The sequence below is a fragment of the Anser anser genome, assembly GCF_964211835.1.
Source record: "Anser anser genome assembly, chromosome: 1".
In the NCBI taxonomy this organism is placed as follows: Eukaryota; Metazoa; Chordata; class Aves; order Anseriformes; family Anatidae; genus Anser; species Anser anser.
In genome coordinates, this window is record NC_139720.1 from 111,479,551 (window position 1) to 111,505,024 (window position 25,474).

General features: G+C 38.7%; 2 protein-coding genes across 7 annotated transcripts; one reads left to right on the plus strand and one right to left on the minus strand.

Annotated features, from left to right (window-relative positions):
• RWDD2B (RWD domain containing 2B) lies at positions 1-3,494 on the minus strand. Of its 3 annotated transcripts, none has more exons than XM_083819117.1 (5): positions 3,368-3,494; positions 2,820-3,038; positions 2,636-2,703; positions 1,637-2,002; positions 1-909 (listed from the first exon to the last, which is right to left on the minus strand). In XM_083819117.1, exons 2-5 carry the CDS (start codon positions 3,024-3,026, stop codon positions 672-674), a joined length of 879 nt encoding a protein of 292 aa, XP_083675243.1. In that variant the 5' UTR covers positions 3,027-3,038; positions 3,368-3,494; the 3' UTR covers positions 1-671. The 3 variants fall into 3 exon arrangements, with proteins under 3 accessions (XP_083675243.1, XP_083675242.1, XP_083675244.1); XM_083819116.1 differs by lacking the exon at positions 3,368-3,494 and adding an exon at positions 3,131-3,352; XM_083819118.1 differs by lacking the exon at positions 3,368-3,494 and adding an exon at positions 3,206-3,340.
• On the plus strand, positions 3,380-24,843 carry USP16 (ubiquitin specific peptidase 16). Of its 4 annotated transcripts, none has more exons than XM_083819055.1 (18): positions 3,380-3,515; positions 6,208-6,306; positions 8,215-8,393; positions 9,079-9,182; positions 11,609-11,712; positions 13,524-13,705; positions 14,729-14,821; positions 15,425-15,555; positions 15,921-16,008; positions 17,800-17,878; positions 18,824-18,915; positions 19,721-19,777; positions 20,615-20,785; positions 21,216-21,885; positions 22,586-22,680; positions 23,868-23,954; positions 24,254-24,410; positions 24,522-24,843. In XM_083819055.1, exons 2-18 carry the CDS (start codon positions 6,246-6,248, stop codon positions 24,644-24,646), a joined length of 2,475 nt encoding a protein of 824 aa, XP_083675181.1. In that variant the 5' UTR covers positions 3,380-3,515; positions 6,208-6,245; the 3' UTR covers positions 24,647-24,843. The 4 variants fall into 4 exon arrangements, with proteins under 4 accessions (XP_083675181.1, XP_083675183.1, XP_083675182.1 ...); XM_083819057.1 differs by having other exon boundaries at positions 13,527-13,705; XM_083819056.1 differs by lacking the exon at positions 3,380-3,515 and adding an exon at positions 5,238-5,458.
• Positions 24,844-25,474: the final 631 nt, after the last annotated feature.

The window sequence follows — 25,474 nt, forward strand, 5'->3', positions numbered from 1 at the left end:
TCAGCAGGGTACCCTTTATTATGCTGGAGTGCACTTCCAGGGAGCCCGGCCCCTGCTGTACCCTGTGCAGACAGAGGTAGCGGAGCCACCGCAGCATCCCACACCCGTACGCACGCTTACCTAGGGAAAATTCTCGTGCCTTACTTAGAGAAGGCGCCCTACCTCGTCCGATTTGCATGAGTAAGGTGCTCCTATTTCATTTCTATATAAAACATAATAATCTCATCACTTAATATACATTCAGGTAGAAAGTACAATAAAAGATTGTTACCAAAACGTCTTCATGTAGTGTATGTAAACAATAATGTCAGGTAAACATCTCTTCCCCTCAGATGTCCACACTTCATTTTTGTCTATTCCTACTCATATACTCATTCACTAAAACCCCATGTTCTGTAACTCTGCCCAGTCGGTTATCAAACTTATTTTCTTTCCTCGTAATTAGCTACGTCCCCTAAATTCCCTTATATAAATTATATTCCCTGCAATAAAGCATTCATTCAGTCATTTTCATTACTCAAATCGAACTGAATACTTGTTTTCATAGAAAACTGGATTTGTCGTATCAAGCAAGGATAATCAATTCCCTCTTTGATCAACAGCTGCAGAACAGCTAAGGAATCTGTTATGAAGATTAACTTACAAATGTAGGCACTTGGACCTATGGTGACCTAATGCCCTTCAACCCCAAAGTACATTTGAAAAATGTCAGCACATCCTTTTTTTTCTAAAAATTGATATAGCTGCCCCAAATCCATATGATTTCCTCTGGGACCATGGGCATCAAAACATTTTTCTTCCAAAGCGGAGAACTTTCTTTGCTTCTGAATCTCAGCATGTCCTCCACCTTCCAAAGAAACATCTTCTCTGTGCCGAATTAGTATTCTTTTCCACGTTAGTCTTTTTACTCTGAAAGCAAGTGAAGAAATATAAGTCTATCCATAAAATACAGACTGTTTCATAAAACACTATGAAATAGCTATTATCACAGAAATCAATACAATTAATTTGTACACAAATTTCTGGACAGAGATTATGGTTCAGATTATGGTTCCCTAGCTGGTCACAGGAATACTACCCACAAGCAAATATTCCCATAAGCAGCAGCTTGTTTCATTTTATCTCTGCCAAAAACATTAACGCCTTTCATCACAAAATAATTGATGAAGATGCAATTTCAATTTCATTGCTCACTTCTGCCTTGCCTGTGCTAATTCTCACGTTCTCATCATGCGTTGTCACTCTCTCTTTACTGTTATAATCAAATAGTAATGTTTAGTTAGTCTCTGCCATACAGAAACATAAATGATGGGAATAGAATAAAATATGAATGTAATACAATATAAACACATAAATATGTAACAAGCCTTGGTTACTGTAGTCCATTGCTATACCACTGACATACAGAGGAAGATAAAACAGAAATAAATGTGCAAGAATTAGTAACTTTGACTGCTGTATCGAGCAGTACTGTGAATATTCATAGTTGCAAATACATTATGATTTTAAAAAAAGTTCTTTGCAGACCTTTAAAGGCTGTAAGGTGGTTGAGCATCCCACCAGTGGCCACAAACGCAACACATAAAAACACAACATTCAAACTAGTAATGGCATTTAAGCATAAAGAAAAACTAACCTTGACCAGAACTCTTCACAATTACTTTGTAGACCTTCTACACAAACAACGCCTGGTTTCCCCGGCATACAAAACCCTGACAGAGAGAGCTCCTTCGCCCATTCAATAATATTCTTTCTTTTTTGCTTGTTGTAAATGTGGTGACTATAGATCCACAATCTAGTGAAAATGACGTCCTCAGACTGTGTGGTATTTGATGTCGTCACTGAGGAGGCTGAAAGCTCTCTGTCAATGTAAGCAGATGCATGGTCTTTAACCCATTCTCTTGCACTCAACATGCAAGGCTCACCACTGCAGTTTTGCATCAAATATGTTTTTAGATCTGAGTTCAGCTGAATCTGCTGAGAGCGGCTTAATAATGGTGACCTAAAAAAAAAAAAAAGTGTAGTTGTAATATGCTTATGATTTATCATGCTATTCAAACAGTTTACTTCAAGCTGCCAAAAAAAAAAAAAAAAGCCACATGCACTTACTATTGATACTTAAGTCAAATTAGCTACAAAAAGATCATAAATAACACTTATTGTGCTAACTCTTGAGTACGCATATAGTACTACCAATCTGTACGAGAATCAAGACAAAGGCACATAAGAAGTAAGCAAGGTGACTGAACTGATTTTATATAATGTTGAATGATAGAAAGTACCTCTTTAAACAGAAAAGTTCCCCCCAAAATAGTCTGGGAATAACAGCATTTTGAAAAGGGAAGAATACGACTACTGGGTAACTTGTTACTCTTTTAAGTAGTGTTAAGCCTTGTCAAAACTGACAAACAGACTTACTGAGCATCAAACCTATGAACAGCTACATGTAACCCCTTTGTACAGAAGATGGCACTCCTTGCTTTTCCTATTTTTCTCAGTTATTTGCTGAAGCAACTGAAGAAATCATATCCTTGTAGGTTTTTCTTCAGCATCATTGTCCATCTGGCTTAATTTAACAGCAAACTAACCAAAAAAGACTAATTTGGGTATTATATCTGTATTTTTCATAACATACCTCACCGTAATTTCTGGTGGAACAGTTGGATATTTAAACGGTAAAGCACAGACCATAGAGAATTCCACCTAAAAACGATCAAATGTTAAGTTCAAGGAAACCCTAAAAATCCCACAATATTATTTTTAGGATAAGAATTAAAAAGCCAACCCCCAAAGTATCCAAACGAACATCTTTACGATACCATCGAGGCACCGGGGACCTCGGGCTTTACGTTGAGTATAAACTGGACTTTCGAAGAGGGCACCTCTGTGGCCTCGCTTTCAGCAGAAAGCTTTAGCTCTGCCAGAGCCAGCGGGTCGGTGACGAGGAACTCCTCCTCGCGGGGAAACATGCTGGAGAGCAAGTCCAGCTCCGACACCTGCGCCTCGGCTTCCTCGCGGCTGGCCATTTCTGCGGCTTCCTAAGCGAAAAAGAAAGCAGGGGGAGAAAAGAGTGGCTTTACTATGGGAAGGAATTCATCGTGTACCTACAACAAACCGCACCTGGCCTTACAGCCGCGCTAGGGGGCGTTACAGGCTCGGGGTCAGGGTGCCAGCTCAGGACGCCGCCATTACGCTCCGCCATTACCCTGCTTCCTCCTCCCCTCCCCCCAGCACCGCCTCCATGCTTAGGGCACCGCCGCTTCACCGCCGGCAACTGCGCACGCGCCCCCTCAGAGCACTGCTTCCCCGCTTCACCCTACGCCACCGCGCATGCGCCGCCTTTTCCCCGCCTTCCCCTCCGCCCTACCGTTCCCTCGCACTTCCAGCATGCAGCGCGCCGGAAGTACGCGCGGCAGCCGGTGACCGTTGCCCGGCGCTGAGGTGAAGTGGCCGAGCCGGGCCGCCCCCAGCCGCCATGCGCCGCCCGGCCGCCAGCACCGCCGCGCCGGCATCAGGTGAGGGGCGGGAGGCGGCGGGCCGTGCTGTGCCGTTCCGGGCCGTGCCCGCGGCGCTCCTCCCGGCGCAGCCGTTCCCCCTCGGCTCGCTTCCGCGGCGCTCCGCTCGCGGCCGGGGGTGCTCGGCTTTTCCTATTGGCTGCGGTGCCTGTCAGTAAAGGCGCTGAGGAGGGCGAGGGCCAATCGGAAGCGGGCGGGGCGGGGCCGGCTGCGCGGCGGGACCGGGCAGCACGTGGGCGGCGGTGGGGGTAGAGGGGAGGGGGGGGCGGGGGGCGATGTGTCGGGTCGCCCGCTGGTAGAAACTAAACTGGTAGCGAAATTAGGCCCCGCCGTGCCTTTCCCTGCGTAAGCAGTTTGGTGGAAGAAGCTGGAGAGGAGCCTGTCGGACGAGTCCGTCCGCACGCGGCGTGGGTTAAGTGAAGGGCGCTGAGTGTTGGTGCGGTCCTGTCGTGCTGCCAGGGGTGAGGCAGCTCGGGAAGGCTGAGAGCTGGGGCTGGGCAGGCCCCGGGGGGACCTCATGGCAGCCTTTCAGTACTTGAAGGCGGCTTACAAAAAAAGATGGAGAGCGACTCTGATCGATCTGTTAATGACAAGACACGGGGTAATGATTTTAAACTAAAAGGGGAGATTTATAGGTTAGGAGGAAATTCTTCACTGTGAGGGTGGTGAGGCCCTGGCACAGGCTGCCCAGAGAAGCTGTGGATGCCCCATCCCGGGAGGTGCTCAAGGCCAGGTTGGATGAGGCCCTGGGCAACCTGATCTAGCGGGAGGTGTCCCTGCCTATGGCAGGGGGTTGGACCAATATGATCTTTAATGTCCCTTCCAACCTAAGCCATTCTATGATTAATGCTTTAGAGTTGCTTGTAAAAGATTGAGTTTTGTAGCTTGTGTGAAAAGACAGGCTGTAGAGGGAGTTTATTGGATGAGCTGTCATTTCTCTTTCCAAACAAATTGAATGCTCAGTTGTAAAAGGTGATACTTCTGCTCTTGATGTGGCTGCCTACCTGTCATTTAACAACTGGGTCATCTCTTCTAAAAGCACACCACTGAAAAGGTTCTTCCTACAAAAAGTTCTTTGTGGGTATCATGTCTAAACTCTCACAGGCTTACTTGCTCTTTGATACCCATGGGCTGGCTTCAGTTTTTGGCTGTGACAGCTCCAAGCAGGCAGCTGTTCAGCTGGGGCAGGTGTGGTGCTGAGTTCAAGGTAAGAAATGGTTCTGAAAGGATGGATGTTACAAGTCAGATTGAGTGGCATGCTGACACATTTACATGAAGCTGACTTGAGGGGTGGAGAACAGAGTTAGGCAGATCTGCAAAGGCTGCATAAAACTGCAGAGACTCAATTTTGAACCTTTTTAGATTTCATGTTTTCAGTGTACTGCAAATGCCAATTTTAATATTTGTGAAATAAGTCACAGAGCCTTAGAGAATACAGACTAAAAGATAAAAATCATAGAATCACAAAATGGTTTGGATTGGAAGAGACCTTAAAGACCATCTGATTCCAACCCCCCTGCCATGGGCAGGGACACCTCCCACCAGACCAGGTTGCTCAAAGCCCCTTCCAGCCTGGCCTTGAACACCTCCAGGGATGGGGCATCCACAGCTTCTCTGGGCAACCTGTGCCAGTGCCTCACCACCCTCACGGTAAGGAATTTCCTCCTTATATCTAATCCAATTCTACCCTCTTTTATTTTAAAACCATTACTCCTTGTTCTGTCACTACACTCCCTGACAAAGAGTCCCTCCCCAGCTTTCCTGTAGGCCTTCTTTAGGGGGAGGCTGCTAGACTGGAAGGCCATTATACAGGCTGTAAGGTCACCCCGGAGCCTCCTCTTCTCCAGGCTGAACAACCCCAACTCCCTCAGCCTGTCTTCACAGGAGGGGTGCTCCAGCCCCTTGATCATCTTCGTGGCCCTCCTCTGGACCCGTTCTAATAGGTCCGTGTTCTTCTTGTGCTGGGGGCCCCAGGCCTGGATGCAGGATTCCAAGTGGGGCCTCACAAGGGCAGAGGTGGGGGGCGGAATATCCTGCTGTGTGTGTAGTAACCGAGTTTTTGAAGGGAATCACTTGGCGTAGGGCTCTGTTGGAATGTCACTCTTGTCTAGAAAGGTTTACAGTCATACCCAATACCAGCCCCATATTTGCTTGTTATGGTGGGAAGGCAATGATAAATTTTCCCCAAAAAAAGGAAATTTAAAATTTGGAACTCACGTTTTTGGATTTTTAAATATGTTAAGAGTACTTGCATGTTTCGGACTTTTAAAAAGATGGAAGGAATTTGCAGTAAAGAAAACCGAATGATCGTAATTGCAAGAAAAAACTTGATGATTTAATGAGGACAAACCCAATTCCATTTCCTAAAATCCCCCTGTTTTCAGTTACTTAGAGTCTAAGTCCTAAAAGCGTATAGGATTTTCAATATATAACTTAGTATACAAGAGGAACAAGGTGGATGCTTTTGATTTAAGGTCTTAACCCCTTTTTTTTTTTTTTGTAATTCACACTGGTATCTTGTCTCTACCACAGTTACAGTTGTTCCATGTTAAAGTATAATTAATTCCTTTTGAAAATGTCAAACAAGTTAATTCACTTCAAGGGCCATCTCAACCATGGAAATAATTTATTGTTTAGCAAGTATTAAGTAAAACCAAAATGTAATTTCCAATTTCCTATTTTTCCTTGCTAGGTCACTGTTCTATTTAAAGAAAATCACAGGCTACAAATATGGGAAAGAAACGCACCAAAGGCAAAACTGCACAGTCTGATGAGTCTCTGGATATGCTGGGTATGTTTCTTCAGAGAAGTCTTGTAGTCCAACAGGAAAAAAACATTTGTTTTGACTTCAAAGAAGGCTTGCAAACTCTTTAATATCAGAATGCCTTTACACTAGGTAGCTTCACTGGCTTTGAAGACGTGGTTATAAAGTGTGGGTTTGTATAAATGAAACTGAAGTCCTTTAAGAATCTTTAGTGTTGCTGCTTTTTAAGTGTGCTGTAAAATAATAATAAGACCTTGGAAACTATTACTCAGACGCTACCCTGTTCTTAACTGACACATAGATCTTTTTGTCCTGGTCTTGCGTTAGCTTCTGTGTTCTATGGCTTTTTAACTTCTTTGATCTTGACACCAGAAAAAAAAAAAAAAGACAAATGGTCTGCCATGACTGTTCCTCATCTTTCTCCAGGAAAAAAAAAAAATCGGTTATGGTGCAACTGCTGATGGCCTATCACTTCTTTGGCTAATAACAGGCTAGCTTACCCTGACAAAGTCCTGGAAAGCTGGAAATGGAAAGTATTGTAACGCCACTGTAGAGCAGCAGCCAAGATACAAACCTTTGTTTAAAAAATACAGTGTTGAAGATGAAGCCTGGGGGTTTTTGTTTGTTTGTTTTTAACAGCTTAAATAATGCATCTAAATACCTCCATTTGGCTCTTACTGGCTAGTGTTTGTACTGAGATAAAATCCTGTACGCTTGGTCAGAAATTGAATGGTAGGTACAAAACTAATACTTGTTTTAGCTCACGCGAAGAAGAGTTTAGCATCTTGAGGCTGTAGTTGTGAATACAGTCCTCAACAAAGACAGATTCAGAGCTGTTATGCAGTCTCTGATCTAATCCATAAAAACGCCTCTGTAGACCTAAGGCTTAAGACTGTTGAATTATGTAAACAGCTAAGTAACTTCTCAATAAAAGTTTGACAAAAATAGGATTTTAACATATTAAGTACATATGACGCTTTCCTTTTAGCATGTGTTTCTTTACTCTGTGCTTTTTGACTTTGAGATAACTATTCATACAGTCAGAAATTTGACCTTGTATTTGGAAATGTAGACATTTGTAACTGCAAATAGTGAAGAATTGAAGGTTGCTGATGATAAACATTTGAACCTACGCTGTATTAAAAAAAAAATCAAACCTTTAAAATATGTTCCTCGTTAATTGTTTTGAGGAACTTGAATCAGCTTGCCATGTGCATTGTCTGTCACTCTTGATTTCTCTGCGTAGAAAAAGTTTACAGGTGGCTTTTCTTCATTCTCAACTGTCAGTCTTAGCAGCAAATGCCTATTCTCAGCATAACCATTCTCAGCAGAGTTTGGTTAGATAGATGGAGTTCACACCAGGACCAGAAGATGCAACTCTAAGTAGGGTGTAGAATTGTAATGCAAAGTGATAGTGATATCAATAGGGTGATTCTGCTATTCTTTTCTACCATAGTCTGCAGCATAATTTCACAGGGACAGCTCAGCTGGAAACATAATCTCCACCTCTGTAGGCAGCCAGGTGCTGCCTTGGAGACTGGGAACTGTGGCAGTGGGCTGTGGCTGCTCCCTTAGAGGTGTGGGAAATGTAACACCACAATAGTAGAAGCCTATTGCCGGGCACAATAGGTAGGTATCCAAAAGCTTTGACAGCTCCTCTGACAGATGTAGATATGAGTGATACTTGGGCTTTTTTTGTTTGGTTGTTTTTTTAAGTAATGTAATAGCTTAGGATGCAGCAACAATATCCTCCAATTGTGAATGAGGGTAACAAAGTATTTTTCTGAAAAGTTTTCTGGTGTGTCTGCTAAATTATCAATGTTCCTTTGACTCTGGAAGGGTCATCATAGCTTCTGGATTACAGCCCGTGTCTTTGAAGCCTAGACACACGTTTGTTACAGTACCTAGAGTATTCTTGTGCTTTTTATTTTGTAGAACCTATGTGCAAGCATATTCGTAAAGGACTGGAACAAGGTCATCTGAAAAAGGCCCTGCTAAACGTCGAATGGCATGTTTGCCAGGACTGCAAGGCAGACAATAAGACACAAGAGAAATCCGAGGAGGAGACCGACGAAAGCCCTTCAATATGGTTATGTCTAAAATGTGGCCATAGGGTATCTCCTTGTTTTCTTGTTAATTTCTATTCAGATCTTTCGGTGCTTCCTAATATAGCGGAGCAACAGAGTTTCTACTTAAACTGTTATAACTACGTTTTGATTATTATTATTTTAAAGGTGATGCTACGTGAATGATTTGATATACTTTAGTGTTATGAAAAATGTCAGCTCTGAATTGCAAGTGAAGTACTTAGAAATGCAGTACTTAGAAGCTTGGCACAAAGGCATTTAGCAGACTTAAGGCGAAAACACAATCTTGAGGACTTACTTTCCTAGAAAGTCCATATTATTTCTCTAAGAAAATATACATTTCTGTTAATGCTCCTAATTTTTTATTTTCCCGTATTATCTTGTGCTAACACTAGTTTATTAAAGTTAGAACTGCATGCTGAAGAGCTTTTATTTTTGTTGTTGTTTTTTTCTGTTGCGTTCTTCAAGCGGTTCAAACTGAAATTTGTAAATTAGATTTCCAGTCCTCAGACGACTTTAGGGTTATTTTGCACCCAGTAAGGTACTTTTCTCTCTGCAGAAATAAATGTCTGAAATAGAGCCATCTATTTATCCTAATTAATTGAACATAATTAAACAGTTTTCATTTAAATACTTTCTTTATACACTGACTATATATGTTTCATTGATAGTCAACTGGATTTTGTGACACTTCTGGTTATCAACATTATAGGGCTGTGGCAGAAATTCTCAAGAACAGCATGCTTTAAAGCATTACACAACGCCAAGATCAGATCCCCATTGTTTGGTTCTCAGTTTGGACAACTGGAGTGTGTGGTGAGTTTGTCAGGCAACAGTTAACACATAGAAGGCAACAGAGGTTGGGATATAATTTGTGTTTTCGATGTGATTTCTGGGAGTTATCTCTAGAAATATATAAAGCATTCCACACACAAAAACGCCAGCAGTCTTCGTTAAGATCTGCTGAATAAATATTACTCTTCTGTAAAAATTGTAACTAGAAAATTTTCATAATTGAACCTAGAATTGAGCAAGTAGTAAATACTGTTGGTTTAGTATTTTACTGCTTTTGCTTGATCAGAATACTGACAAATGGAAGCATGTTATGTAGCTCTAAATCTTAACTTCCGTCCTCTGGGGAAACTCCTTCCTGATGCACACTTAATGAAAAACTTGATTCTTTTTTTTTCTCAATAATTATGACCTCATCATACTATAGTTAAGAAGCACAGCTGTAGAATTACAAGGTGCCAGTGGATCTGTCAATACAAATGCTATCTCCCTGGTAGTATTTCCTTCTCTTAAAAGGAATAGAGTGTTACTGTGTAAGGGAGAACCTTAATATTCTAAACTGTGCCATGCAGAAATATTGTATATGACATAGTTTTGATTTTGCTTAAGGTCACCTTTTTCTAACTTTACTGTTTGTTCATTTTATATAACATTATCTCATTACTTGATCAGATTTCGCACGTATGTGTGATGACCAGTGTTTCCATTGTACTCTGGAATGGAAATGGACATTGCCAGAAATATATATTGCTAATGAATTAGTTAATTTATTTTTGTGATTTTTAAATCAGTGTTAAAAATACAGTTTCTAAACACTTTATTTTCTCAGTTCTAAAATGGCTGTAGTTTTTAAATCAGCCTCCTTGTGAATGAGAGGAAGCTGTTTAAGCAAGGTATTTTGCTTCCTTCTAGAATTCTTCATTTGTACAGACTTGTCCAAGAGGTTATTCACAGGATGGTATATTGGGTGTAAATTATTGTTATAAATCAGTACTACAATCCAGAACTATATTTCACCCTGGGTTTAGTACATAAAAGCAAAAGCCAAAAGCAGTTTTAATCAGAATTTATTAATTCTGCGAATGTATGAGTAAATGTCTGTAGTGTGCGTGCATACATGATTGAAATTGTATTTGAATAATACCTGTAAATTGCTAAAGAAATGGTTTTGAGCATGGAAAGAAAGAGGAGAGTTTTAATAATTCATTAAGTTCTGCTGTTTTGGGGTTACAAGTGCTGCTGTACATGTTTTCAGTGTGCCTTTTACCCATTGGTCAAACAGGAATCATTACACTCATCTTTTCAATCCCTTAATAATTTCAAGTCTTTAAATTAAAAACAGTTGACAGTTGAAAGGTTATTTTGTTAAAAATTGCCCATGGAAATAACTATTGTATGTTATTCCAGGAGTGAGAATGTCAGTCTGGTTAATTATTAAATAAATACATACATACATACTCAAGGATTCCACGGGTATTGCCAGTTTTTTGTTGTTGTTTTTTTTTTCCTCTCATTGAGACATGAAAAAGCAGGAATATTCTCAGCGAATACTGAGGATGCTAGAGATATAGGAAGGCAATTTACTGCAGATTTCTGCTGCTTTTAAGATCAGAAACGAGTCTGACTTAAGGTAATCCTGAGATCTGCTAAATGCATTTGTGCCTAATAACTGTAATTGACATGTTTCAAAGTGCAGAAGTATTTGCGTTCTCTTCAAAACCTTTTGTGATCTCTTCAAAGAGGGCAGATTCAATTGGGCAGAACTACAAAATTGGTACATACAACTCTCCTTATGCTGTATGTGTTCTGGCAGAATTTAACTCTTACTCAAGCCTTAATTACTGCAGCTTCTCTCACAATTTTGTTTAAAACAAATTAGTGGTCTAACCATATGTTTTCTTTTTCCTTAAAAAGATGAACAGGTTTATATCCTAAACAAAAGAGTAAAATAAAATTTTAAAAAAGGCATGCAGGACTAATGGAGCACACTTATCCAGTTTAAATACAGTGAAACACTTCATTGGCTAGAATAAACAGATTTTTTTTTCCATGCCATAGAATTGGTACATTGCTTCCTATGGGGCTGATATCTCAGTTTCTTTATGTGGGCAAAATCTGCCCAGCACTTGTTTTGCATGTAGCATAGGTTTGTAAGAACATCTTTTAAGGGTCTAATTTATGTTTGTAGGTCATCACTTCCAATCACTGAAATTGTTCAGTGAAGATGATTTTTAACTTACTTTCTTAATCAGAAGTAAATTGAACACTTCTGTAAGAATTCAAAATATCAACAAAACAAAAACAAACAAAAAAAAACCACACAAAACAAACCTTGTAATTTTATAACTTTGTGTAATAAATTTAATCAAACAAGTAAATAGTTGAGGAATTGTAATAGAAAAAATAGGATTAATTGTTTTTCTCTTTTGGGGGTGGGTGGGCTGATACAGGTGCTACATATGTGATAATGAAGTTCCATACAATACTTCAACACGGTTGGGCCAGACTGTGGAATATGTTAAAAAACAAGTTTGTCATGACTCATCACGTTCAGGTAAGTAACTATAGTATGTAGACAGTAAATCAGAAAGTCCCTTTAGTGCAGCATACAGTTCTGTAAATCGAGAATGTGCAAGAATTAGTTTCTGGAGCACTTTATGGTAAATTAAAAGGCAAATTTATTCCTTTATGTTTGTCAGAATTCTGAAATCATAACATCCTAGCCCACTTAATCTGACCAGGATTTTGTTTAGTGTCCCCATACCTGTTACAAACCAGAAATACAGGAAAAGGAGGGGAAAAAAATTAAGTATGACATTGGGCTGTTCTGTGAGTTAGGAATTGACTCTCAGTATTCGGAAGTGTCATATTTATTCATCAATATTGCTCAGTCTTTCTTGAGATTTGAGGGGAAAAAAATAAGTTGTTGCTTAAGGATAACTTAATTTTTATTTTTTAGGTATTTCTGTAAACATTTTGAATGTGCCAGCTGGAATGGTTAGGCCTCCAGCTGATGCAGCTTATTTCCTAATGGAAGAAGAGTGATGCGTAGCCACAAAAATCAAATTCTCTTTTTAGTATATTTAGCTGTAGTGCATTGAGAACTCTCTAAAATGGTGTTTTCAGCCTGCAGTCTGTCTGCAAAACATGGTTGTTGTTTTTTATTGCTGTGTTTTTTTCGTTTGTTTTTTCTTTTAAACAACTCCCATAGTTTCCACAACATGCTGTGCTCTGCAAAACTCTCTGTCTACAAGGCACTTCCGCTGGAATACTTAGAAGTATTTGCTTATCAAAATAAATACTTTAACTCAAGGCTACCAAAATTTAGGCTCTTTGGGAAATAGATCACACCCGATGCAAGTAGTAGTCATCTTAGTCGTCATCTCTGAGTATTTTGTTCAGGAATCAGCTGAGGTTTTACCAGAAGGAATTTTTTTTTTTGTGGAATTTTACCACAAGGAATCAGAATCTTTGGGTGTGTTCCGTCAGCCTTTACCAGATAGGTGGTTTCTCTACATTTAAAATTTGAACTTAAATTGGTTGCCAGAATATTTTTTTTTCTTAGGTTTGAACTAGAGTGCTAATGAATACCTGGATGCAGTTGTCTGCTTCAGGTGTTCCAGCTGTTTTCTTGTTCATCTGCAAAGATTGTAGTGTCCATTCTCCTTGTTTTCTCTGAGCTATCGTTACATTGTCTTAAGTCAGTCTTGGCTCACAGCCCCATACGTTGGAAACCTTATCAAGACTAGACTGTCAAAGTGGTAGAACGACTACAGGTGTTACTCTGAAAACTACCTAGAGTTCGTTTATGGTTTTGTTTAACAGGTCATTGAATTTTCAAGCTGTACAACAAGGTAATAAGGGGGGAAATATCTAATGTGTCTTGAAGAGCATGAACCTCCCAGTTTCATCTATTTAGATTAATGTAGTGAACATAGGAGTTCTTTGACAGTGGGAAACCTGTGCGTTTAATTTCAAACAATAAGGCCATGTCAAGAGGGATATTATCTCAGATGTCATCTTACTGGATATTGTAGAAACCCCTAAAACAGAGGATGTTGCAACAAGAATGAAATTTCAGATAACACATGCTGAGTTTCAGAAATTGTTGGCGTTAATGGCTTGCGAACTAAATGTCATGTTTAAATTCTATGCTGCTCTGAAATGGTTTCAAATGTTTGTTTGCTTGTTTTAGACCAAGTGCTAGGAGTTAGGAAGCTAAACCAGTAGTGTTGCAGCTATAGAACTACAGAATTAATTTTAATGTTTAAACTTTAAACATCATAGATTGCTGCTGCCTGTAAAAACTTTTTCCTAGCCCATTCCTTGTTTGTGGGTAAATGTATGTTTGTTTGTTTGTTCCAGCAGAAAAGCAGCAAGAGAATAAAGACTTCGGAAATAAAAAGGTAGAAAAAGACAGCAGAAATGAGCAAGAAAAAGAAGTCTTGCTCAAAGAAGAGAATTCTCATTCAAGTACTAACTCAGAAGTGACTGTTAAAGGACTTAGTAACTTGGGGAATACATGTTTCTTTAATGCAGTGATGCAGGTACAGTAGTTAGTGCTGCTTTTAAAAATAATTAAGTAGAATAAAAAAGGAGTTGCAAAAAAAGGCCAAAAAAAAAAAAAACTTTTTTACTCTATTGTACAATGGCACAACTAGAACATGATTTTTATCTGCCAAGAATGATGGGTTCATTTTAAAAATAGTTTGTTGGCCCAGAGCAGTATGAAGGAATGGAGCTGCAGGTTCAGACTTGCACTAAGTGAAGATTTAACCAGTTGCCTTGTCTTTGAAGGACAGCATCTTTTCTTTATAGAGATTAAGCATGCCAAATTCCTAATTTAGTAAAAAAAAAATAAAATAAAAATACAGTCTGGTTCATCACCCTCACTGACCTCTTAGAATGTGAGAGATTAAAAACCAAAGACTATGGGCGTTTACTGAAACAAAATACTCTCTCTCAGCAACAGGAAATCAAATAGAGGTAAATATTAACTGCATGAGCATACTGCATTGCCATCTCATGTGTCTTGGATATGAGACAAGAAGTGTTTGGATAAAATGAACGTCCTTTTTTTTTGTATGTATTCATTCAGAAAATGCATTCTTGTGCTTTTTAGCTCCTGATACTGAAGCTTTACTTGAGCAAATTTCCCGTTGTACTTGCAGGTTTTAGTAAACGCAGTTCAGTTTTATTTCTTAACGTGTTTTAAACCAAGGAAATAGTTACATTTTACCTTTTGACTTAAAAACGGATAGTAGTAAGTAGACTGTGTCAAAAGGAGTGTCTTATGAAAAATAATACGTTTAGGGTTTCTGCAACCTAAAGTAATACATAAAGAGAGTAGTTGCAAGTCCCATCAGCTCTATGTAATTTATCTTTAGCTGTTAAGCATTGTTAGAATTTCCAGAGTTGTGTCCAGGGTAGAAGTTACCATTTTAGTCCTGTTTGGCAAAAGTAACTTGCCGTTAATCTGGTTGCCGCAAATTCCATGGCAAGTGGAACTCCTTTGCCCTTCGTCTTGTTCCCTGGCTACCAATCCTTTTTCTGTGTTTTTTCTTCTACAGAATTTGTCACAAACTCCAGTCCTGAGGGAGCTGCTTAAAGAAGCTAAAATGCCTGACACGACAGTTAAAATTGAGTCACCTGAGTTATCTATGGTATATAAGCTTCAGCCTCCATAGTGTTTTTTTGTTTTTGTTTTTCCCGATTCTGTTAAAGAAACAAACAGTACTCTGTATTTTAAAACCGTTTAACTTAAAATGTTTTACATTGTTAGTATTTAAAATGTAAAATCAGTGGGAATTTCACCATTGAATTTAATAGAGCTACTACTGAAGTCAGTAGTGCCCTTTCAGTTCTAAAGTGATGAAAACATGTAACTTTTGATATAGTGTAATTTGTCTAAATGCAACATAGGAAACTAGAGGATGTCTTCAGCACTAACTTAAATAATGCACGTATCATTACAATACAGATTTGGCTGGGAAAGAAGGGTTTTGCATTTTGAGAAATTGTAGTACTTTCCTGAATAAAAGCAAGAAATACGGAGTTGCAATTAAGCAACAAATTGTTAAGGATTCTTAGCCCAGTGTTTCTATACTGTGCGATGAGAAACCATTTCTTGTTTGTTTTTGTCAGTTTAACATACTGCAATTTTGGAATTTAATCAGTTTGGAATTTCAGACAAGGAAAAACTTAATTCCAGAAGGATCTGTCATCAAATTAAGGCGAAACAATTCTATTGCTTTTGTTTAAAACAGGAACCTCAGCTAATAAAACTAGATCCGCCAGGTCCTTTGACATTAGCCATGCATCAGTTCCTGACAGAAATGCAAGAGACAAAGAAAGGGGTAGTCACCCCTAAGGAACTTTTTGCTCAGGTTTGTAAAAAGTGAGTATCTGTATAATTGCTTGGTATAGTGAGTATGGAAAAAAAATGTTAGTTGTTTAAACAAAGGTCAGTTCTCTTCTTTTTCTTGAGCTCGCATCACAACATGTAAAATTTCCATAATATGTAAAAAGCTTTTGGAAAAAAAATTATAAAGAGCCAAAATATAAGTGAATAGAAGTAAAATGAAAGGTACTCAGTGATATGCTCAGATTGGCTAGCCTTACGTTTTTGGAAACTACCATAATACATTTGTTGCTCTTGTATACATGAATGCGTGAGACTTTGGTACTGTATGTTTGGAATGAATTGTGTATCTCTAAGGTCAATTATACTTTTCATTTATCAATTTACACTTCATTTAACAGAGCAATACGATTTAAAGGTTATCAGCAGCAAGACAGTCAAGAGTTGCTTCGTTACTTACTTGATGGCATGAGAGCAGAAGAAATCCAAGTGAGTGGTAATTCCATAGCTGCCTATACCTTTCTTCTTCCTACCCCAGACCAAGACTTTAACCCCTTCTGAGGGGAGAAAAAGCATTCTTTCTCAGAGAAGTCAACCCCTTGTAGAGTGGTTTGTGCTGCCCATAAGCACTTGCAGTGTATTACAACAGAAGTGTAAAACCTGGCAGCCTCTGAGTAGTACAGTTGCAAAGGAGCAACCACAAGTAATGTTAATTTTACAAAAGAAATAAATTTGTTTATGGCCTGTTGTTAAAGGTTGCCCTTGTTGTGTAAGTTTCAAAGGCAGTGGTGTTTTCTGCTTTTCTGGAAGGCAATGTACTGCCTATTCTCTACGCTCTTCCGGTAAAATCAAGTAGAAAGGTTCAGTTTTGTTTGCTCTAAAGGGTCTTTGGTTAATTTAACGTTTTTCATATAAATGTCTGTTGACCTTCAGAAAGTAGATTGACTTGTCCAAAACCATAGAAATAATAAGTTGGAGCGTGTGCAGTCATCCTAAATCATGTCCTTTTGTGTTCATTTCTGAAAAGTCTGAAAGAATGCTTGTGGGAATCCCATGGTGTTCTTTTTTTTTTAATTGTCCAGTTCTAATTTTGAAAAGTATTTCATCCTCGTGTTAATTTGTCATAGGGTTGGAAGGGACCTTAAAGACCATCCAATTCCAACCCTCCTGCCATGGGCAGGGACACCTCCCACCAGACCAGGTTGCCCAAAGCCCCATCCAAGCAAGTGTTGAACACCTCCAGGGATGGGGCATCCACAGCTTCTCTGGGCAACCTGGTCCAATGCCTCACCATCCACCCTCATAGTAAAGAACTACTTCCTATTATCTAAATCTATTTTTTTAATAGTTTAAATCCATTACTCATTGTCCTATTACTACACTCCCTGATCAAGAGTCCTTCCCCAGCTTTCCCGTAGGCCCCTGTTAGGAAGGCTGCTGTAAGGTCTGCCCGGAGCCTTCTCTTCTCCAGGCTGAACAATCCCAACTCCCTCAGCCTGTCTTCACAGGAGAGGTGCGGCAGCCCTCTGATTATCCTCGTGGCCCTCCTATGGACTCATTCTAACAGGTCCATGTCCGTCTGCTGTGGCCCCAGCGTTGAACCACAGTGCTCCAGGTGGGGTCTCATAAGAGCAGAGCAGAGGGGGAGAATCACCTCCCTCACCCTGCTGGCCACACACATGGATACCCAGAATACAGCTGGCTATCAGGGCTGCAGGTGTGCACTGCAGGCTCATGTCGAGCTTCTCGTCCACCAGAACCCCCAAGTCCTTCTCAGGGCTGCCCTCAATCCATTCTCCACCCAGCCTGTATTTGTGCTTGGGATTGCCCCAGCCCAAATGCAGGACCTTGCACTTGGCCTTGTAGAACCTCATGAGGTTCTCACGTGTCCACCTCTCAAGCCTGCGCAGATCCCTCTGGCTGGCATCCCTTCTCTCCTGCATGTTGACTGCACCACGCAGCTTGGTGTCATCAGCAAACTTGCTGAGGGTACCCTTGATCCCAATGTCCATGTTGCCAACAAAGACGTTGAAAGTCTTTTAACATAAAGATGTTAAAATATTTCTTATATACTAATTGCAATATTTTGGTGTATTTATTGATTGGTTGGTTTTTTTAATATCAAAATGTGGGAACTGTTGCGTCTCTATAGGCAGTTGTGCTGTTTGTATTGATTTTCTTAATTAGTAAAGATTTTTTATCTCCATATGAATCATTTTGTAAAGGTAACTGAATTAGTTTAAGAAATTGTGCAATGTCAATTTGTTCTGAAAATTTCAGCGAGTAAGTGTTGGAATACTGAAGGCTCTGACGGACTCTAACAAACAAAATGAAGAAGAAATGAAAAAGAAAATTAAAGGTAAAATACGTGTTTGTGATGATGTGATAAATTTTTTCTTTTCATTCAAGTATGCAAACTAATGTTAACAGTTACAACTAAAAGATACATTTTTAATAAACAACTTTATGCTACATCTTGTATGTGTGTGTATCTATAGCATAAGGCTTGAAAATGTTAAATGGTCTATTTAAAGGTTTTACTGACCTCAGTGGCATTTCTTTTGTAACAGAGTAAAAGAGAGTTGATTCTACAGTCATTATACATTAGAAGATGTTTGGGTAGTTTTTAATTATTCAAGTATTATGAAAGAAGCTAAGATATTAGCACATGAATGTAAAAACTTACTCAATCCTTATAGTTCATTATTAGTTATCAGTGTTACCAAAAACAAGTTTGTTGGATTTTTATTGCTGTTTTTAAAAAAAAAAACAAAAAAACAAAAAAAAAAACCACACTGAACAGAGTTTAAACTTTTCAATGTGACTTGGGTTGGGTTAGAAGATGAAGACCAAGCTTAAGCTCAGAATATGCACTACACTGGAGATATAACTTGAGGAAATTGTGTTTGTTCGTAGAGCGCTTAATACTGATGAAAGCTGTTGCTTGTTTTTTTTTCTTTAGCTTCAGACAGTTGTCTGAGTTAAATCCAGGGAGGAAGCAGGAACTCCTACTGGGATGTGGTAGTTCTGAGAAAATAAAAAATGCATTTGACTTGAGAAAGCAGCGAAGTTGTCAGTTCAGTCAAAGTGTCTTCTGTAAATGTTTTCACACCCATTCCTTTAATATGTAAAAGAATCTTAATTTAAGAATCTTCTGTACTTCCTAAGTAAACTAGAACAGGCACTGGTGCATGCTATGTACATTTTATATACTGCATTTTTAACTCGGTATGTCATAGTTAAATTAGTTGAGTATATTATATGCAATATTACTGACTTTACTATATACTTTGTCAATTTTCAGAATATGAGAAGAAAAAGGGAATAAAAAGTTTCATAGATCGAATCTTTGGTGGAGAATTAACCAGTACGATTATGTGTGAGGAATGCAGAACGGTAAGTAAACTGCCTGCCTTAAATAACCCGGAGCATGATTTTATGTAATCTGCAGAACTCCAGAGTAACTATCTGTAGAAATAAGTGGAGTTAGAGAGATTTGCTTCAGTTAATGTGTTTCTATGAGTTGACTAGCTACATGCTTTTTGAAGAGTGGCATGGTTTGACTGGAATCTAGCTTTATAGCATAAGGGAAGAAAATCTTCCAGTTCCTTTCAAAAGAGTTCCCAAAAAAAAGAGGGCAGCAGCATCATCAAGCTGCCTCTGCCAAAAAATTTTACTCAGATTCCTGCTGAACACCTTCCAGTGGTGCCAACTGTAGAGTGGATGAATTGTTCTATTTCAGCAGTATGCTATTGGGAACTTTTTCCTTTTCCCTCAGACAACTAGGTCTCCCTTTGTCACATGGGAATGATTGTGGGATTGTGAGGAAATAGGTAAGGAAGAAGGTACTGTGAGGATAATGCATCCTGACAACAAACTAATTACAGATATTAGTGAGTGGGCTAGATGCATATCCCATCTGATCACAGAATCAATCCCATAGGCACTAAACTGGGTTCCCATGTGCTAGGCTACAAGAAAACTGAAACTTGGGAAAGCATTTCTTGTTTGTGGAGTAATGTAACTGGTAGATTTTGGTCATAGGTAGTTATCTACATTTACCAACAGCTTTGTTTTATGTTTGTATGAACAAGTAAAAGGATGCTTTGAATGCAAACGAGGATATGTACAGATAAGTCTATTGACAGCAAGCCAGCTAATTCCAAAAAATTAAATTGGAGTGTTTAATGTTCATTTAAAGGTGTCCTTGGTTCATGAATCTTTCCTTGATTTGTCACTTCCCGTATCAGATGATCAGGTAAGAAACTGTACGTGCTTTATGTCTGGCTTCTTTTCATATAAGCAAACAAAACTACCTTTATTCTCCAATCACGAGGGAATTAATTTATGCAGCTTTCTAAATGTGTGTTTCAGAAGCTAAAATAATAAACCTGCCCCCAGAAGGTAGAAAATAAGATTTTCAGGAGAGTTATTTGTTTAAGTTGATCATGTTTTGATTTACATGATTGATCTCAAAAACTGACACTCAAAAACATTGATTTCTCTGAGTTTTATACTGGCAATCTGCATATATAATGTGTCAGATTTGCCATGTAGCACTGCTCACACAAGAACTAGGAATGCTTTTTGAAATGAAATCCCCTCAACCAAAGGGTTCACGTTGTCTGCAATGAACAAATTTTGCTTTAACAGAAGCAAATAAAGGATAATACTACAAATTGTGCGGCAAACAGTTCAACTGAAAATGTCTCCACTTGAGTGAAATACTACTCCTCAGTGAATTTAATTAGATTTACGTCTGTTAGAGGCAAAGGTAATGTCCTTTTACATGTTCAGAATTCAGCCTTGATAGACATACTTTTTGATACTGTTTCATTCTGCAAGTCATTGTTTCACATGGACTCCTTCTGGAGTGAGATGCCTCTTCTGTAAGCATTAGGGTGGCTGGCATCAATGCGTTAAGTCGTATGTTAGAGTCAATGAAATGACATATTTTGAGCTGAAAACTCAGATAACATCCCTGCAGTTTTCTCTGAAATTCTGTGTTGTTATTCAGGACAGTAACATATCTACTTTTGTGGCTATGTGTTTTTTGATTTTTTTTATTATTATTTGTTTTTTTGTTTGTTTGTAGAAAATAAAAAACACAAATGAGAGAAATGCTAAAAAAAACAAAGAAAAGGAATCTGAAGATGAAGAAGAAGATAAAAATGATGGCTGTTACATTAAACAGAGAGATGAGCCCCTTGGTACAAGTAAGCACCTTCAGAAAAAAACAAAGAAACTGGCCAAAAAACAAGCCAAGGTTGGTTTTGATAAATATTTCACTTTTATTTATGAAGCACTTGCAACTTATGGTAAAAAATAAAAAAAATTCTTTTTGCTTCCTCAGTTTAGATACAGGAGGAGGGGATGGCTTAAAATTTTTCCTCAGACAAATGTGCATCCAAGACGGTCAATTGTACATATGTCATAGCTATGAAGAAGTTACGTGCTCTGTTAATAGTTGCCATGATAGGTATAACATAATATTCAGAGGTGTAGTGGGGGCTATATCTGAGCAAGGATAAATTCAATGTTAGTTAAACTGATGACCTCAGATTACTAAATCATAGATAACTTCCCCCTTTGACACCTATGACATACAACAAAGAATTTGATAAAGAAATGGCTGGAAATGCTAAATATCATTGAAACTTTTTACATGCTTATACATTATTTCTACCAATTTGCAGAGCCAGCGCCGCCAGCAGAAGCTCCAAGGAAAGGTACTTCAATTGAGAGATATCTGTGCTACTGAACAGTCAGAAAAAGCTGTAGAATATAACCAGGAAAGAGAGGGAGAAATTAACTCTGAAACTCCTGATGTGAAGCAAGAAGAGGAATCATCAAATGATTGCAAAGATCACTGCTTAACTCACGAAGACTTAAGTATAGAGGGAACTGAAAGAGAAGTTCAGAACATGCTTGAAAATACAGGAAAACCAGAACAAGAGTGTGCAGAAAAGGAGTCTCTCATGGATCTCCCTGCAGAAGTTTTAGATTCTCCTATGAAGCTTGTCAATGGCCTTGACAACCTATCTTTGAAAGATGAGGATGATGAAAACGAAGATGAGGAAGGGCTTGCTACTGACTTTTCAAAAATACACTTGAGTGATAATGTTGAATCTGATACGAGCATCTTAGATGACCTTCAAACTGTTCCAGCCAAGACATGTGAAGTACTAACTGAAGATCCCGAAATGGCATTTTGTACTCTTGCAAACAGGGAAGACCTGAACCCAGAAGAAGGTTCAATACATCACTGTTTGTATCAATTTACCCATAATGAGAAACTTAGTGAGAAGAATAAACTACTCTGTGATGTATGTACGCAAAGACATTGTGGACCAAAGAACATGAGAAGTATGATAAAATATCTCTTTTTTATTTTTAACAGATTTCATGATTGACTCCTATATGGGTTCCTATCTAGTGCTTGGGTGGTTGGCGGGGCTGTTCCTAAAACGGTATTTACGTAGCTTCAAACTTAGCTTGCATCAGTATTTACTGTGCAGATTGTGAGAACCTCTTTCACACAAACTAATACAAGTTCTTAATTGAGCAGAACAATGGGCTCACAAGCTTGCGTACAGAATAATGGAGGACTAGAAAAGAAGAGTGGTCAAAGAGGAGTGGGTTTGGGTTGGGTTTTGGGGTAGCACGGTCATTGCAATCTAGAAATTCATTATGTGGATGAATGTAGGAAGTGGTTATTTACCAGATGACTTCTGTTCCTTTCTCAAATATGAAAATTCTGTTGTAACAGTCATAGGGAAATCATGTTGAAGACCAATGAAAGCTACGTGCAATTTCTGAATCATAGAGAGCACGCGAGAATTCATCCTGCTTTTGCTGATGATGCTTAGACAGTGTGAGCAGCTACTTTTGTGATATGGGAGCTGCAGGATGGCAGTTTCACAGTTCATCATGTTAAAGGGGAGTGTTCAGTTTCACACTCATTGTAGTGGATGACATTGTAACAGTATAAATAGTGAAAATAATCAAATTCTTGCTGTAACATTTCTTTAGATATTAATCAATTGATGGTTTTTCTGTTCTGCAGGTGAAAAGAAGTATGTTTATACTAACGCTAAGAAGCAAATGCTAATCTCTCTTGCTCCTCCAATTTTAACTCTTCACTTAAAGAGATTTCAACAGGTAACAAACAGGTTGTTATTACAAAAATGTGCGTGTTTAATACGTATATATGCATGTAGTACTAGCTTAACTTAGATCTAATGTTAGCATATTTCCATTTTCCTACAACCTGGTTTTTTTGCTTATTTTCTCAGCATGTGGGAGGTAGTTGTGTGCAGGGTTGTTTTTGTTTGGTGGGTTTTTGTGGTTCTTTTTGTGGTGGGAGGGACTGGGGTGATTTTTTTCCAGGAAAAAACACATTCTAGCAGTAATTGAGGCAACGTTTTTTGTGAGCTTACTTGCAATGTATTTCTTCACCATGGTTACTACTTATTGTATTAAGTAGCATGTTAGAATTGTTTCCTGCAACTACAGCAGTTCATAAACTCTTGTATTTCCATGCAGATAGAATAGGATTCCTTACTAAATGAATTTAACAAATAGGCTAGTTGAATGGAAAACAATACAACTGAAGTCCTATTTGTAGACACCAAAGTAAAGTGACTTACCTTTTTCCTCAAGTTCTTGGAAAACTTTAAATTTAGGGCTTTAACTCCTCAAGAAGAAAAAGAGGAAATAAATAAGGTTGGGAGACAGCATTGCCTTTTCTCAGTTTAAAGTCATTAAGTATTTTGACTGAAATGCTTAAAATAAATAAATAAAATAAGGGAGGTAATTCAGCAGATGAAAAGCATTCCACAGGGAAAATGGAAATGTGTAGAATATTCCAAGAGACTATAATACAATTAAGGAAAAACATTTGTCATCTCTTACATTGCTTTTCCAGTTTGTTACTGGAAGTTATTTGAATAAGGTGGGAGTAGATGTTTTGTCAGTTTTGACAATCTAAAATTAGATCATCAGGCATACTACAGTATCCGAAAAGCAAGAGATGTCTTCATAATTACATGAGTATGTAGACCTGATTCTTCTTCCAAATCTGCTACCGTGAAGTTACCTTCAGAGTGAGTTGAAGAGCCATCTTAACTGGTGCAGCATCTAGGGGCAAGGAGGTACTGGCCAGGAGACCTCAGGCTTTTGAGGAAACAACACAGCGTTGTTTCTTTGCAGTTTTGTCTAATGTAAACCTAACTTTTTAGTGTTAAAAAATTAACCTGAAATATTTATTAAGCAAGCATGGTTTTAATGTGCTACACTTAACGTTATGGATTTTTCCTCTACTTTGTCTGTTTAATTGTCTGTTTAAGGCTGGATTTAATCTACGGAAGGTTAACAGGCATATCAAGTTTCCAGAAGTGATAGACTTGGCTCCTTTCTGTACAGTTAAATGTAAAGTAAGTGGAAAAACAGTCAGATTTTCCTTTCCCATGTTTTAATATGCTTTCACAGTTAAGCTGCTTAGCGGAATCTGTGTAGAATGCTTATCACATTATTGTGTGATAATACAATTTAACTTCTAAGTGCAACTTGTACTTGAGCCTGTCAGTGTATTTCCACTGATCATAGTTGCAGCACCTCGCATGAAGGTGTAATGACAACTTCCCTTTCACCGGCAAACAAATGGAAGTGTTTATATTCTCGCCTGTTTAAAATCCAGTGCCTGACTGACATACCTTAACTTTCACTTTTACAGAATGTGGCTGAAGGGAGTACAAAAGTATTATACTCTCTCTATGGAGTTGTTGAGCACAGTGGAACAATGAGGTCTGGGCACTACACTGCTTATGCTAAAACGAGAAATATGAACAAACATCTTTCTGATCTTGTCCTTAAAGGACAATCTCCTCAAGGTAAATAATTACAAGTATCTTTACCAATCACTTCTTACTGCCAAACAGTAACAGGATTAAGTACTTCAGTTCTTTGTAATAACTTTAGCTCCTAAATTCTTACTTTGACAGCTTTAGAAACTGAACCAGTAAAAGGACAGTGGTTCCACATCAGTGATACCCACGTACAAGCTGTGTCTGTATCAAAAGTGCTGAGTTCACAAGCCTATCTCCTGTTCTATGAGCGACTGCTGTAAATCATCTGAGAAGCCTTCTTGTACCCATCTTAAGCAGCCTGAAAGAAGGCAGGAACTTGCAAATCATGTTAACATGTTGGAGCTACTGTCTACAACTGCAAGAATACACTTTGTGCTTCTTAGACACACTGACCAATGGTTAACTTATACTTTTTCCAGTGTTTTCACTACTTTTAAATAAAAGTCTTTTTTCAAAATTACAGCTTCAAGTTTCTAGTGAGTAAGGTGTGTGTTGTTACAGACAAGCAACTGCTGCTTTCCTAGTCTCTTGCAAGTGCCATACGTTTTAGCAATTCTTTCACTTTACAGTGACCAGCAATAATTTTGAACTAGTTATCTCAGTTACATCTGTATGTATTTTAGAGCCTCTTGCACTTAGACCCCACTTCTTTCTTTCTTTCTTCACCTCACAGAGCTGAGACAACTGCAGTATCAGCCATCTTTCTGCTCTTGGTTTATTTCATATGGGAACCCTCAATTTGCAAACTCTGGGAATTCTGTGGCAAAGGAGTCTTACTGTGATATTTTGATGGGGCTAAGAACTTGTCTGTCTCTCCCTCTCAGTACAGGTGTTCCAGTACAGCCTTTTTGTGCTGGAGAGTTAAGAAAACTGGTCCTCCACTGACTTAGAGGTTTTTAAGCTCTCCTCTCCACAGGCTAGGCTTCACGCGATGCTTCACATAAATAAAATTCTGGCTACTTGTGCTAAAGCAGCAGCTGTTTTCATTCAATGAATTTTTCACAACACCCTTACTAAGAAAATGGGTATCCTTATGTGTGCTTGTTACCCTTAAAGTCAGCAGCAGCAGCACTTGTGCAGCTGACTAA

Excerpts from the sequence above, each read along its gene's own strand:
- RWDD2B (XM_083819116.1), bottom strand. The coding sequence starts at position 3,202 with ATGGCGGAGCGTAATGGCGGCGTCCTGAGCTGGCACCCTGACCCCGAG. Across the intron at positions 3,039-3,130 it reads TAACGCCCCCTAGCGCGGCT|GAAGCCGCAGAAATGGCCAG; the intron begins GTAAGGCCAGGT and ends TTTTTCGCTTAG. Across the intron at positions 2,704-2,819 it reads AGGTCCCCGGTGCCTCGATG|GTGGAATTCTCTATGGTCTG; the intron begins GTATCGTAAAGA and ends GATCGTTTTTAG.
- USP16 (XM_083819055.1), top strand. The coding sequence starts at position 6,246 with ATGGGAAAGAAACGCACCAAAGGCAAAACTGCACAGTCTGATGAGTCT. Across the intron at positions 11,713-13,523 it reads TCATGACTCATCACGTTCAG|CAGAAAAGCAGCAAGAGAAT; the intron begins GTAAGTAACTAT and ends TGTTTGTTCCAG. Across the intron at positions 14,822-15,424 it reads AGTCACCTGAGTTATCTATG|GAACCTCAGCTAATAAAACT; the intron begins GTATATAAGCTT and ends TGTTTAAAACAG.